The 13,777-nt window shown below is 37.3% G+C and overlaps 1 protein-coding gene across 7 annotated transcripts in view; it reads right to left on the reverse strand.

Annotated features, from left to right (window-relative positions):
- DENND5A (DENN domain containing 5A) overlaps positions 1-13,777 on the reverse strand; it is a 72,524-nt gene that overhangs the window by 25,769 nt on the left and 32,978 nt on the right. For all 7 annotated transcript variants that reach the window (XM_030038830.2, XM_030038826.2, XM_030038832.2 and 4 more), the window contains 5 exons: positions 6,766-7,083; positions 4,357-4,572; positions 3,184-3,418; positions 2,575-2,725; positions 1,827-1,920 (listed from right to left, as the gene is read on the reverse strand). In XM_030038830.2, the coding sequence (XP_029894690.1) occupies positions 1,827-1,920; positions 2,575-2,725; positions 3,184-3,418; positions 4,357-4,572; positions 6,766-7,083 (1,014 nt within the window). The remainder of the gene's footprint in view (positions 1-1,826; positions 1,921-2,574; positions 2,726-3,183; positions 3,419-4,356; positions 4,573-6,765; positions 7,084-13,777) is intronic.

Here is a 13,777-nt window from a genome sequence, read left to right on the forward strand (position 1 = left end):
TTGGTGTAAACTCTGCCCTCCACTGGGCACAAATATTTGCAAGTTAAAAGCCACTAAGTCTCAATTCCACAGATTTTTGTTGGCTGCCCCAAAGCTTCAATGTCCAAAACTCACTACATGGCACTTTGAAACCACTGCCTCCTGCTCAGCCTGATCCCCAGTGCTCATGTCAGAAGGGCTCCCTCCCCATTCTTTCACACTTAATAGGAAAGTCTCTGGTTCACCTGGGAGAGGGGGTGAATGTTCAATCAGTAGTATGTAATCAAAAAGGTACAGCATAAAACCCTGGAACACCAGCAGAGATTAACCTAGCAGTTGGTACCCTCACCTGAGCACGTATTTGTAATTTTTATTCCTCAGAAATTATTTGCCTCGTGTGACACAATAACTCCTATAGGATCATCAACTTGTGAAGAGTCAGTTAAAAAACAAAGCAAACAAAAAAACCCAGAGACTAGAGGTAGATTTTTGCCTTTGTAATTACCTAATTTTTTTGCCTTTGTAATTACCAGAAGTTTACATGTGCTAAACATCATAATTGTTAAAAGCAATAATGAGGTTACAAATCAACTACTCTTCGCTTCTGTTACTTCTAAGTAAAAAGTACTTTAGAGTTCTCTGAGCAGATGGGACATGTCAAAGCCAGAAGCTACTCCTTGTTTTTTTTATATACAGACATTCTTCTATTACATGACTACGGATGACATAGATGACATTACACTTCAACAAAATTTTAACAAACCAATGAGAAAATTCTGGAAATGAGTACACTGGAAAGGCAATTAAACTCATCACTACCATAAAAGAATGAACTGGACAGACAAAGATCGTGGATTTTGACAACACTATTCTAACAGACACGAGACTACTTTAAAATTCCAAATGAAGTTTTTCTGAAGATATTTAACAAGCCAAGAGAACATTGTCTTCAACGGACAACATACATATAAACAAAAGTAAAGCTTTGGTGTTACTAAACAAAAAAAAAAAAAAAAAAAAAAGAATTCTGATATTTTAAACTAGATTATTATTGGAATTACCCATAAATCAACACCCGGTGTAGCAGTTTGCAGTCTGTATCATATGAATCAGAAACTGCATTGTAATTAGTTCCCATCACCCAGATCTTTCAAAATCCCTTCACCACAAAGAATAACTGTGTCAGCTGTAGAAGCACTCCTGAGAGAAGTTATCAGTTCAGAAGGTGGGTAAATCAGCATCAGACTGTGCTGTGTAAAAACAGACAGACACATACCTGAGAGCATGGGTGGGGTTCACATTCCCACCTTAGAATGAGATTGTGTGTCAATTTGCCACCTTGAGACTTCTTTTATGGTCTACAGAAGAAAAACAGGCAACTCCAGAAGGCAATGCTTCTGATTTGAGGATGAAATTAATCACTCTCTGGAGGTGGTTATCTTTCCTCCATCAAATATACAAAAGAAGCACAGGGTGACTAAGTTATTTAGAGACAGGAGATAGATGGCTAAAACCTGTTAATATTAATTCCCCCCTTCCCCCTAGCCCCCCACTTTTTTTTTTTCCTTTAAAGTGTGTGCTGACGTTTTCAGGGAACTCTCCTATACACGGGATGAAATAATTTTGTCCTGAGAGGGCGTAAAAATGGCATAAATTTTAGAATAAGCAAACTAAGTATTTTTGGTCTGCTAAGGACCAGGAACTTCATTTGTATTAAATACACATAAGGGAGAGCGGAGATGGACTGCAAGTAACTGTCTAGACATTTCAAAAAGGTTACAGAGCATTAGTCAGACAATTAGAAAAAAAAAAAACCACCCAGATCTCTATAGTTCAACAATTTTCACCTCTCTCTGATCATTGTCAAGACGCAGGTGTTCTGTGTGTTGCTTCTGTCTGTCCTTCCGTCTCCACTGTGCAGGGGCATTTCTCTTTGTCCACCTAGATGGAGGAATATTATTAAGCAAATGTCAAGAGTTAGGTGAAAGGCAGTGGCAAGGGGAGAAGTAAGTTTCTATTTTATTGTATATTGAACATGTTGACATCAATTGCATCAGACAAAGTCCAGCTGCAAATACACACAAGAATTTCTGCAGAGGAATCCAACATTGGGCAACCAAAGGATTTCAGAAAACTAGATCATATACACCTGCTTTGTATTTTTCTATTCTTTTATGATACCCAGTTACAATTTACACCTTTTCCCTCTTCCTTCAAAGTTTTTATCAGAAGATATCCTAAAATATTTGCTAGCTCTTAACTGAGATCCAATAAGGACATCTGCTTTTATATCAACAGTAATTATAAGTAACTCAAAGTACATCAACTATAACCTCAAACATAATAGGGCTTTAAGTAAATTTGCTTCTGGAAGTCTGGACTTAAAGGAAAAAAAAAAAAAAAACAACCCACAACGAAGAAAGAGACGTTAAAAAAATCACCACACACAACCCACCCACACAATCTGATTTGTTCTAACTTAAAAAAAAAAAAAAAAAAAAAAAAAGATACTGAATTTGCTTTCTAGTATCTGTGCTTTAGTACCATTCTATAGATCTTGCCAAGATCCAGCACCTGTTGTGCTAGCTTACTCACTTGTTGCTTACTGGTCCAGTGGATAAAACATCAGACTGAAGCTTGGGAAAAAATCCAAGCTCGTATTTCCCTTGTCCAATTTTCATGTCCAGCAAGTGTGGGTGGACTGCAGTGTGATCTATTTTTGCTAGCCTTAATTCAATAGATTTCTCTGAAATAGTAAGAAAGTTAATTTTTTTTTTAAAGGTGTCTTAATCACACATTTATCTATAATCACACATCCTCAACTAAAAGCAGATCTCAAATTTAAGAGAGGAGTTGGAAGTTTCTTATTGACCCGAACAGGTACACTAGTACAAGAGTGTGTTAAACATCAAAAAACTGCCACCAAAAGGAGAAAAACATTTATCTTCTTAAGCTCAAACATTTTTCACACAAAGCATGCAGGAAAACAGTTGAGCGCAATTAAACTTTACATGAATTTCATCTCACATCTCAGCTTTCTATATAACATTTAGTTCCCAACTTAAGCTTTACACCTCAGCTTTTTTGATCTGTATTTTTTGAGGTTTCAAAGCATGAATCATTACTTTAACCTAATGTATCTAACAAACAGGACTGACTAGTTGTATTTTCTTAAGTGTCAATAAAGTGGCTTATTACTCTTACCAGCCTCATCAATGGTTGTGCACTTTTGATACATAGATGTGCGCAGAGTCGGTGTCCTAACATTTAGCAGCCTAATTTTATCCACTCTAGAATCAAATACTCTCAAAACAGGGTCTTTATCATCTTCATCATGGCACATAATCTTATTGTCAATAAAAGATGCAAACATTTGGGTCTCCAGGAATCTCGAGAGGAAAGGCAAGTAAGGTTCAGGCTGGTCCGACAAGAAAGATGCCTATCAGACAAGAAGAGATAAGACCATTTGGGAGTCTGCAGAGAGAGATACATCCACCAAACCCACAAATTTTTCTAATCAAGGTTGTATTAGAGTGCTTTGGTGCCACTTAAAGCCTAGTTTTATTACACACACCAATTCTATCTCTGAAACAGGCAGTCTATATGAAATCTTCAGCTCCATAACAATCACCTACTATAAAGCACAATAATTATCAAACTGTGATTTTACCATTTCCTTAATTTTCTAAAAATTTCAACAGAATCCCAGGAAACCACAACAACAGTACTGCAGGTGTGGATATTATGTACTTCTGGCTGGGCTCAAAGCTTATGAAGTTGATGAGAACCTTTGCATACGATTTGATGGGAATCAGATTAGCGTTTTAGCAGGCAGTGCTGCAACATAATCTTCACCCACGTGAACTATCCTGCTGACAAATATCCGGTCTCCAATAAAGAAGACAGTAGTAAAATTTTAAGAACTGGGTCTTGTGTTTCCCTAGAAAAGAGCTAGGAATACATTTGGTACACATGTACACAAGTGTTATGTGGGGTCATGGCTTTATTCATTAACATATTCAGCAATTCCTCTGGTTAAAAAAAAAAAAAAAAAAAAAAAAAATCATTTTCACTAGTAATGTTTAACCTTAATGTAGATGTTAGCCATGAAGTGAGGCTTTCTAAGCTATTTTTCTCCAGCAAGCTGTATTTTTCTACAGTATCCTTAAAAGAGTATCTTTATCTCTCTAAGTGTACATATGTATACATTTTTCCACATAATATACAAGATGTGACTCTTTTGGGGAACACTGAAATTTAAGGAAGAAGTTACAAATTTGACAGTACTGTTTTCCATTTTATGGCCCAATAAACAAAGTCTTAGGTTTGAATACCATTTTACTTTTTACATTGACATATCTTCCTACCACAACTTACTTTATCAAAGTTTTGCATCTGTTCCCTGTTTGTAAACCAAGATTCCTTGTCCTGACTGGGTTGAATGACAAATACTTCATAATCTGCAAACATTTGTGTAAAGCGATTGGCAAAAACTTCACGGATTTGAATGTTCAGCTGGTAAATCTTGAATTCTTCTTCATCACACTGAATTTTAAGATCCTTTTTGCTACTGGTCTCCTCTCGCACCTCCAACTAAGAACGTAAGGGAACACATAAAAAAAATTGTATTGTTGCTTTGTCAGGTATTCTAGGTATACAAGATCTTAACCTGCCATTCAGCTGCTACTTCTCAAGTCAACATTCCAATAAAAAAAATTACTTATAGTTTCATGCACTGTAATAAAACAGCAACATCAGAAAAATCTAGAAAGAAATCTTTGTCTATAAAAGTTCTAATTTCAATAATAAACTATAACCTCCTTTAGTACTGGTTGCACTGGATATGCTTTAGATTAAAAAAGGATAGATAACAACCATATACATGCCCACATATCCCATATACTTAATTTACTTTCTTTTACCCTTTAATCACCTGCATAGGCTTTTTAGGGGTTTTTACTACCCCTGCATATTAGGCAAATACATATTTCTCTCTGGTGTAATACAAGCCCAAGCTTAGTACTGTTACAGTTTAATACATACCAGTTTTCAAATGAATACAGAAATGCACAGTAAAAAGAAGCTGTGCATGTCTAGTAGCCAGTTTCCTGTAACCTAAGTCCTTAGCACCGTATTGCACAATTCATCACTGCACAGCCCAGAGTAATCTTTAATGAAATAACATGCATTTTCAGTTAACTTGTGGGCTAAGATTTATGAAGACAGCAATATGAGATTCAGATATTAAATTCGTATTAGTTTTGATAGGAATTGAGTATCTAGAAAAAAAAAAAATCAAAGCCACAAGCATTCATGCACTAGTTTGAATACACATTTGCTACCCCTGCCTTTGTTAATTATTGTAAGAGGCACCACCACACATAATTAGACATAATATCTAGAGCTTACATCTGCACAACAATGCAGTTGCTGCAGCTGTCCCATGCTTCTTAAAGCACCTTGGTTATAGCAGTCCAAGGCCAGACATAAACAGCATCCTACAGCCATGCTCTCTGCTAGAGAGCTCTGCTATTCAGCCATTTCTTCTAACTGCATTCATAAGTAGCACTTGGCATCTATACATTCCTCATTAATTGGATATTTCACACTAAGCAGGTTTTTATTTACATATTTGAGAAAATTTTGACAGTTATAACCTATACACTCCTATCATCACAAAAAGGCTAGTAAAATGGGACTTTACTATGGAAGAGAGTACAGAGTAGATAAGGCCTGAATGTGCAAAAACTTACAAGAAATTAAAAAGACCTGTACTCTTCCCATCGCTTCCCAATCCATTCAAGCAAAAGAACAAAAGCTTCTTACCAATTTTCCCCTGAACAAGAAGAACACAACACAAAAGAAAAACCTGAGAGAGGAACACAGCTGATTTGAGCATCTAATCCTGTCTACTAACCAGCTGCTGCTTCTTTTAACCCCCCTGCAGCTTCCTCCCCACAAAGCAGTTCTCCTCCCCAACCTACTGGAGGTCACACAATTTCTATCTCTGTTTGGCACCACCTGTAGCCCAAGTTACAGTCACATGTGTAGGAATCAGACTCAGCCATGAAGAATTGGTCAAGATAATTTAAACATGCATGAAATAAAACCTTTGCTGAGAAAATCTTCACTCCATTCCACAAAGGCTCAAAAAGCCCACAGTGGTCTTTCATATAATAACTTTTATGCAAAAAGGGCCACAACTTCTTTTCCCAATTCTGACTGTCAAAAAAAAAAAAAAAAATCCAACCAGAGTCACCACAAACTGTGCACATTCACTTGGTGGGAATCGGACACTAAGGCACTTTACAATATCAACCAGAAAAAAGCATCACAGTATCCCTATGGCAAGCGTATTATATACAAGCAAAATTATACATATTCTACACACAATGAGAAAGACAGACACTTATAGAAACCATGATTGGATTCTAACTTCAGGATTATCTGGATGTCAGTTTTAGCCATGTAAATCATAAGAAAATGTTGTAAATTTAGAATAAATCTTAAAACCAAGAAGAAACAAGGCAAGGTGTATTTTTAAACACATTATCTTGGCAAAGAAACACTTGGAGGATAGCCAAAGGTTTCCCTAGGTGCTGTGGGCTTAAACCCCATTCCCTCTCTCCCCCAAGTTTGCCCTCGTCTCTACAGATGTTAACAAGGTTTGTGAACACATTAACATAAAGTTCTTTCTAGTGAAGACAGACAGAGTCCCTGGACCCTGACTTCACACCACCTGCTAACAGCAGGTCCAGAGACAGTGCTGGTAATTTCATAGCTTACCTTTTCTAGACTCACACCCGTTCTTTTTACAAGTGCTTGGAGTCTTGCAATAGTCTCATTTTCCTTTAGCAGCTCATAGGAATTCAAAGGTGATCCTGCTATGTTCCCATTTCTTTTATCAGAAACCAGGTCACATGCTCTGAGGCTCTTCATCTTGGAGGCACTTTCACTGCAGTGAAGGTTTCCCTCAGGTGGAATTCCAAAAGCCATTAGTATCTCCGAAATTTCCTGAATGAACTCAAGTTTATTTGGAAACTGGGGTAAGTCTTCTGGCAGCTCAATGAAATGGTTGTCTACATCCACAAAGCACAGGTTAGCCTGGGATTTAATTTAGAATAGGATACTGTTACAACATCACTGAGCACAAGGGTCATGTTTCATTCATCTTTGGGTTTTCTGCTTATTGAAATATTCAAATACATTTGCATTTGTTCGGTTATTTTATAAAACAGACTTGCCCCAACCATAACTGAACTGGTTGGTTGGCTTTGAAGAAAGCAGCACAAGGCCTACATTTCCAGGTCTTTCAAGGAGGTAACAAGAAAGACAACTCATTTTAAAGTTTAGTAGGTAGAAAAGAGATTGTAGCACATGTTAGGTACAGATGTGTGAAGTTTTTCATACACATACAGCTAGATTTTAACTACAGGATATTTGCAATACTATTTTATACACATGTATACCTAAGCGGGTGACTACCTGTTTTCCAGATTATCAGTCCACTCCTCTAAGAGATTTGGCAAATTCCATTCTAAAAGGTGTACTGATATTGCAGAAGCTGCAATAAAGTTATCTTCTCTTTTTTTTGTAAGCAACTTGAGAACTAAGGCAACTCTTGAACGAGTTCAGAAGTTTGTTTCCACGGGGAAAAATTAATTGAACTAGTTTCAATTCTGTTTTCCTGTTCCAATCTCTCTCTCATTTACCACCAAAAAAGACCAAGAAAAAAAAAAAAAAAAAAAACACCAAACCAAACCACCTGTGTGGCTTCCACAGCAACATCAAAAGCAGCTATGCATCTTTCAAGGATTTACCTCACCCTATATTTGGTGAGGGGGGGGGATTTCCCCTTTTGGCTTCTGCACTGCAAAATCTGAATCAAATGGTTTCACGACATTACATAATTACATACATCACAGCAAGAACCCCATTCATGTGCGAAATCTGCTTGGAAAGTTAAGCATACAGAAAAATAACTTTGCTTTTCTACAAAAACATTTCAGTTTTTCTTCACTGCAGAATTAACATGGACTGTCACTTTTCTGTTTAGCCTACCCTATACAAAATCCCTTCACCCAGACTATGGGGTACTTTCAACCTAGTTTAACTGCATTATTCTAGGAGGCACACCTGAACTTGGGTCTCACTATAGCTTTGCAGCAAAAATACATATCAAGTCATGAGAGCTAACAGACCTCCAGCTATTTTTTATGATTCGGTAAGTGCAGAAGAATGGAAGCACTCTCACAATTTAATAGGAAAGAAAGAATTGTAAAAGATTAACCTCACACTGTATGAATGATGGATGATCCCAGAAATCAGAGCAATGTACATAAGCACTGAAGCATCAGTAAGGACAAAGTAGTTCCGGTAGGATTTTGCTGTGGGACTTATAATAGGTAGACTAAGATAAGCTGTGCCTGACAAGACCCCTCCATTTAAGTAAACTGTTGTGAAAACGTACATTTAATACTTGTGCTAGATTTGGCTCTCTTGGCATTTGTACAGAACAGAGTTAGGATGTCAATCCTCCTTAAAACACAAATATCTGTTGTGTTTGATTCCTTGAACTTCAACACTAAAATTTAAAAAAAAACCATTGTAATTATTGAAGCAGAACTCCACTGAACACATTACACTAGATTTGCATGGAACTTTGCATGAAAAAGTCCAATACTGCTACAATATTACCCATAGTTAAAAAGGTACCTAGAAGAATTCCCGTTCTCCACTTCGTGATGTTTAGCAGTTTAACACTGGGATTGATTTCTTACGCTTAAAGCAATGCATATAAAACAGTTTAGTAGCTCTTGTAGATCCTTTACTGTAAATTACATCACAAATTGAATTAGGTGTTGCAAAACAATCCAAGGTCAATAAATAGAACTAAGACCTTGATTCTGAAACAGCTTCTGGTGCACCCTAGAAAAAGTTTTTATTTTTTAAATAGGGCAGGTGTCATTGTTCAGATTTCCCCAGTACCAACATTGCCCAAACAGAGCAGGGGGTGCACGTGGCTTCCTAGCAAGGCAGCTCCAGTGGTAGGCTAGGACGCACGCAGAGTGCATCTGCTTCCTGTTCAAAGAAACATTCGGCACAAAGGGACAGTATGTACACAAGAACGCCCATGTTTCAAGCAAGCACCTGAATTTAGGAACTTCAAGACCCCCACTATACACATGGTTCTGTGATGATTAGAAGTCAAGTCAGCTAATGTTTATCAGGAACACTGTAAGCACTTCAAGGCATGAGAGAAATAAAGCTTTGAAACTAGGCACAATGCCTACCAATCGGTGCTGATGGAAAAACAAAAAACATTTAATTTGTTACAAACGGTCTGCGAAATGGCAAGACAGACTCATTAAGAAACTCTTCAAACAGTTTAATTGTATTACTTCCTTTTAAAACTCTTTAATGCATGCCATTCAACTTTACTTTTTTGGATTATTTTACCTTAGCACAGATTCTGCAGAAAACATCGCTCTTGGTTAAGCTTGGTTGTACCTAAAAAGTGCTTGGCCAAAAAGTAACCAAATGTTAATCTTAGCAATCTAGAGATTCCAGTCTTCACACTGAAAATAAAATCCTTGCCAATGAAGCCAAATTTAATGCTTGCTAAAATCACTTAGAAGTATCTGGGCTCACCTGGCTAATTCTTCTAACAGTTAAATATCCCTTTTGCAGAGTTACTCTTTAAGAGCATTACACATAGTTTAAACACTCTAAGCCACTAATGATGATTGTTTATCACACAACTTACTATTACATTTCCCAGAATTTGCCCTCTATAGAAGCATTAAAAAAAAGAAATTTGTTAGTGTGCACCAATACTCTAAAGAGTGTAAAGAATACTTTTGGGGACACTCTACACTTACGCAGTGCCTGGTTAATAATAACCCATAAGATAGGGGACTACCTACAGCAGCATAAGCAAAGGAGATTCAGTAGACAGCTTTAGCCTCTTTTAACTTAGGGAGACTAAAGTCATCCTCAAGAACTGCATAAGCGCTTCTGAAAAGGCCATGTTCCCCAGGGAACAGAAATGGCAAAGACACCTCACTTCACAAGCCCTTCAAGAGGTATCAAAACAACATTTTTCTGTAAAAATGAAATCCCAAGTAAATAAACCACCAGTAACAGACACCAAAACAGTAAGTCTCACAATGCTGCTACACTACAGATCCAACACAACGGAATACCAGTAAGGATAGAGGGGTCCCCTCCCTTAAAAAGCAAGAGAAATGAAATGGCACTTACTTATTTATGGAATCATGGCCATCCAAAGCTTTTTGCATGCTAGGAACTGGGCAAGTACACAAAGTAGAAAAATAAAGGAGTTCTTTGATCACAAAGTTTTAGGTTTTTTGTTTCTGGAGGCAGACAGTTGAGTGAGCTGTGAATAGTTGACAACTCTGTATGTAAGCCTCTATGGATATATTGATCATCATTTTACACATACAAAATTAAAATGATACAAAGACAAGATACTTAGCAACATGTGTAAGTAGAGACATAATTGAAAGAGCATCCTTAAGTTAGTCGCTCGATATTTCAGGTCTCTAGAACAGTCAAATATTCTATTTGTTGCTGAGGTACCGGTTTTCTGACAAAAATAAAACCTCAAATAGTTACACACCACTTTAATAGCAGATTGTTACAAGAGAGGACACATAACATCATCACACAATAAAATGTTTTCCTGAGACACTACACTAAGGATCAAGGGTGTCACATCCTAATTTAAAAACTTGTCTTTCCCATAAACCTTCACCATCACAAATAGTGGGGTGTCCAAGTGAAAGTCTTACAAACCTTAGAAATGTGGATGCAAGTAAGTCAATGTCCATGTATCTGATGCCAAAGCCTGGTCCCCTGAGGTCAACAGCACGACCCTCCATTGGCTCAGTGGGGTCTGGACTACACCCATCAATTCCAAAACCAGAGGACAATTGCAATTCTTTAGTTTGACCTCAAATACAATAAGGGCCAAAGCCCCACACAGATCTAGCAAGGCCTGCATCGAGCCCATATCCTTCCTTTCAGCTCTGTTCAAAAATATAGAAGGAAATGATTTAGGTTCTGCCAAAAGGATGTCTAAGGAGGAACCAACATTCACTAATAATGAGTAAGCTCCCCACCCCACTGACATCCTAAAGAGAAAATATTCTTTCCTTGAAGCATTAATATATAATTACATGGTATGCAAATAGATGCCTACAGCAATTTAGAACAGTCAGTTCTGATGGCACAATCACCACTACGTAATTCCCTATGCAGCCCAGGTGCTCAAAGTATAGGTCACATACAGGTTTTCACACCCCCTCCTAGATAGTCAGATTGAAACATAGTTCTGAGTTAAGGCTTCTGCTTGAATACAGCATTGAAAAACTAAACCCCATTCATCTACAGCATTTCTACAGCATGCATCACCTTTATGCATTAGGTCCCAACCATGCAAATAACCACCCACTTAACACACAGAAAACATGGATATGCAAATTTATACACACACAGCTGGCTTGTGGAAAGTGTGTTTACAGTGGTCCTAAATTATAAAGGATGCTCCTATGCCATTCCTGTAAGCAAATGGTGACCTTTTGCATTTATTCTCAGCACTAACGTTCTTTATGCCAACCCAGAATTTGTGACTGAGAACAACTTACAGCTGCAGCTTTCAGAAACATGAATTTAACTCCTCAAGTGGCTGCTTAACACTGAAGTACAGGAAAACATGAAACTGAAGTCTGTCAATAAATTTGCAGTATTATCAAGGATCTATCACACCAGATCACACCATCCTGTATGCCTGAGAATGCATACAAAGCAGTGATTATCTTTCAAAATAATTATCTTGGACAGTTTGGTCTAAATGTGTTGGCATCAAGAGGAAAAAAGGCTTTTCAAGAGATCTTTCTTACCTTCTAAAACAACATACAAAAATAAAAACCCACAGAATTTGTTAGGATTTAGCATTGAATAACATCTTTTTAATGGTTTAAATAAAAATACTGAGAATACATATCTGTCTTATATTAGCAGAGAACTGGATTTTATCTTAAAATCTTTCAACTTTTCTAAAAGAAAAAAGCTATTGCCCAAGACCCTTGGGATCACTTCATTAAAACCCAAGCTTTTTTAATGAGATACTGCTTTTGTTTGATTTATCCAGTGCTGGAAGACTCAGTGTTGCTTATTTTCACTCAAAATAATTTCAGTTTCCACCATTCTCGTGCATTACAGAGTGGTGAGATGCACATGCAAATCCAGTAGCACAAAATGGCCCAGATTAACTTGCTTGTTAAAAATACATTGCTATAGCACTGCAAAAGTTTCTTTAAAAGGAAATTCAAAGACACATCAAAAAACAATCTTACTTTAGTACTTGCTAGGTTTATGATCTGCAAGAAAGCTAGTTTAACCGCTTTTTTGATCAATTCTACCGATAAACAAACCACACTTTTGCCAGCAACATCTGAAACAGCTACGTGTTCTTTCCTTCCCCTTTGACTTCTGCAGCACCTTGTTCTAGCACGACTTCTCCCATGCCCCCCCCCCGTTTCTCTTCTGCGTTCCTTACAAGCCTCTGATGCAGCTATCAGTGAAACCACAAGGATGCTCATGCATACAGAAAGAGCCCTCAGCAAAGTGGCAACACGTATAAGAACAAGCTTAACTTTAAGTGCACTATCACTGACACGTACAAGAAACTCAATCCTACAGTAAGCCTCAAGTCTTTTCTACAATTTTACTGGGCCACAGTCAGGTCTTCAAGTCATTGGTGAACTCATTTGAGTTCTCCATCAGGCACCGTTTTCTGATGTACCCAAGGGATAGTCTAAACTTGAATTTTGTACTAATGCAGTTATTTTGCTGAAAATTTTAATCATCATCTGACAAAGCATAAAATTCTAGGGTACAGCTGAGTTTCCATGCTCCCATGGTAAAGCATTCCCTTAAAGCACCAGATGTGACCAAAATATGGGAGACTGCCACCACAAGCAAACCAAAACAAGTCTTATGGCATATGTGTGCAAGACTTAAACCAAACTTGACCGAGTTAGGACAGATGGTATTTTCACATATATTAGCCTAAAACACTTTGAGCAAGACAAATTAAGTCTTTTTAAAACTTCATTATAAAACCACAATCAAGAAGTCTACAGTGACACCGAGGCATTCATGCTATGCTAGATAAGAATATTATATTCTTCCACAATGCCCTTCAACTGAGAAGCACTAACTAGATCTTCTGTCAAAGCTCACTTCTTCAGCCCTTGTCTAAATTAGATACTTCTTTCTTCAACAGCAGCTGTCCCATGCATCCATGTAAATAGATCAGCAACAGAGATGTAGTTTATGCAGTTTCAAGACAAAGGCAAAAAAAAAAAAATTTTTTTTTTTTTTGGCAGAACTCAGAATAAATTAGAACATAGAACAGCTCTCTATATACCCTTTGCAATAAGTGAGGAAAACTCTGATACTTACTACATCTATGAATCAGGAGCCTGGAGGCAGGATTTGGAAATTAAGTTCCTCATATAACCCTGATAATTTCATAAAGGATCATACACAGTCCAAACTTGAGAGATAAGGAATGTTAAATATTAATATCCCTTTTGTTACCGATGATAAATTTGTCTTTACTGAAGTACAAATAATAGAATCCATATGCTCCCTTCTTCTGTTCTACAACACCACATTTTATGCATGTTCCTCGTCAGTTTCTATGTCAGGAATTAGCATAGAGCTTCTTTCGCTCTTTAAGTGAAGGGTATCTGAAAGCCTAATCATA

The sequence above is a fragment of the Aquila chrysaetos genome, chromosome 16 (assembly GCF_900496995.4).
Source record: "Aquila chrysaetos chrysaetos chromosome 16, bAquChr1.4, whole genome shotgun sequence".
Lineage (NCBI taxonomy): Eukaryota > Metazoa > Chordata > Aves > Accipitriformes > Accipitridae > Aquila > Aquila chrysaetos.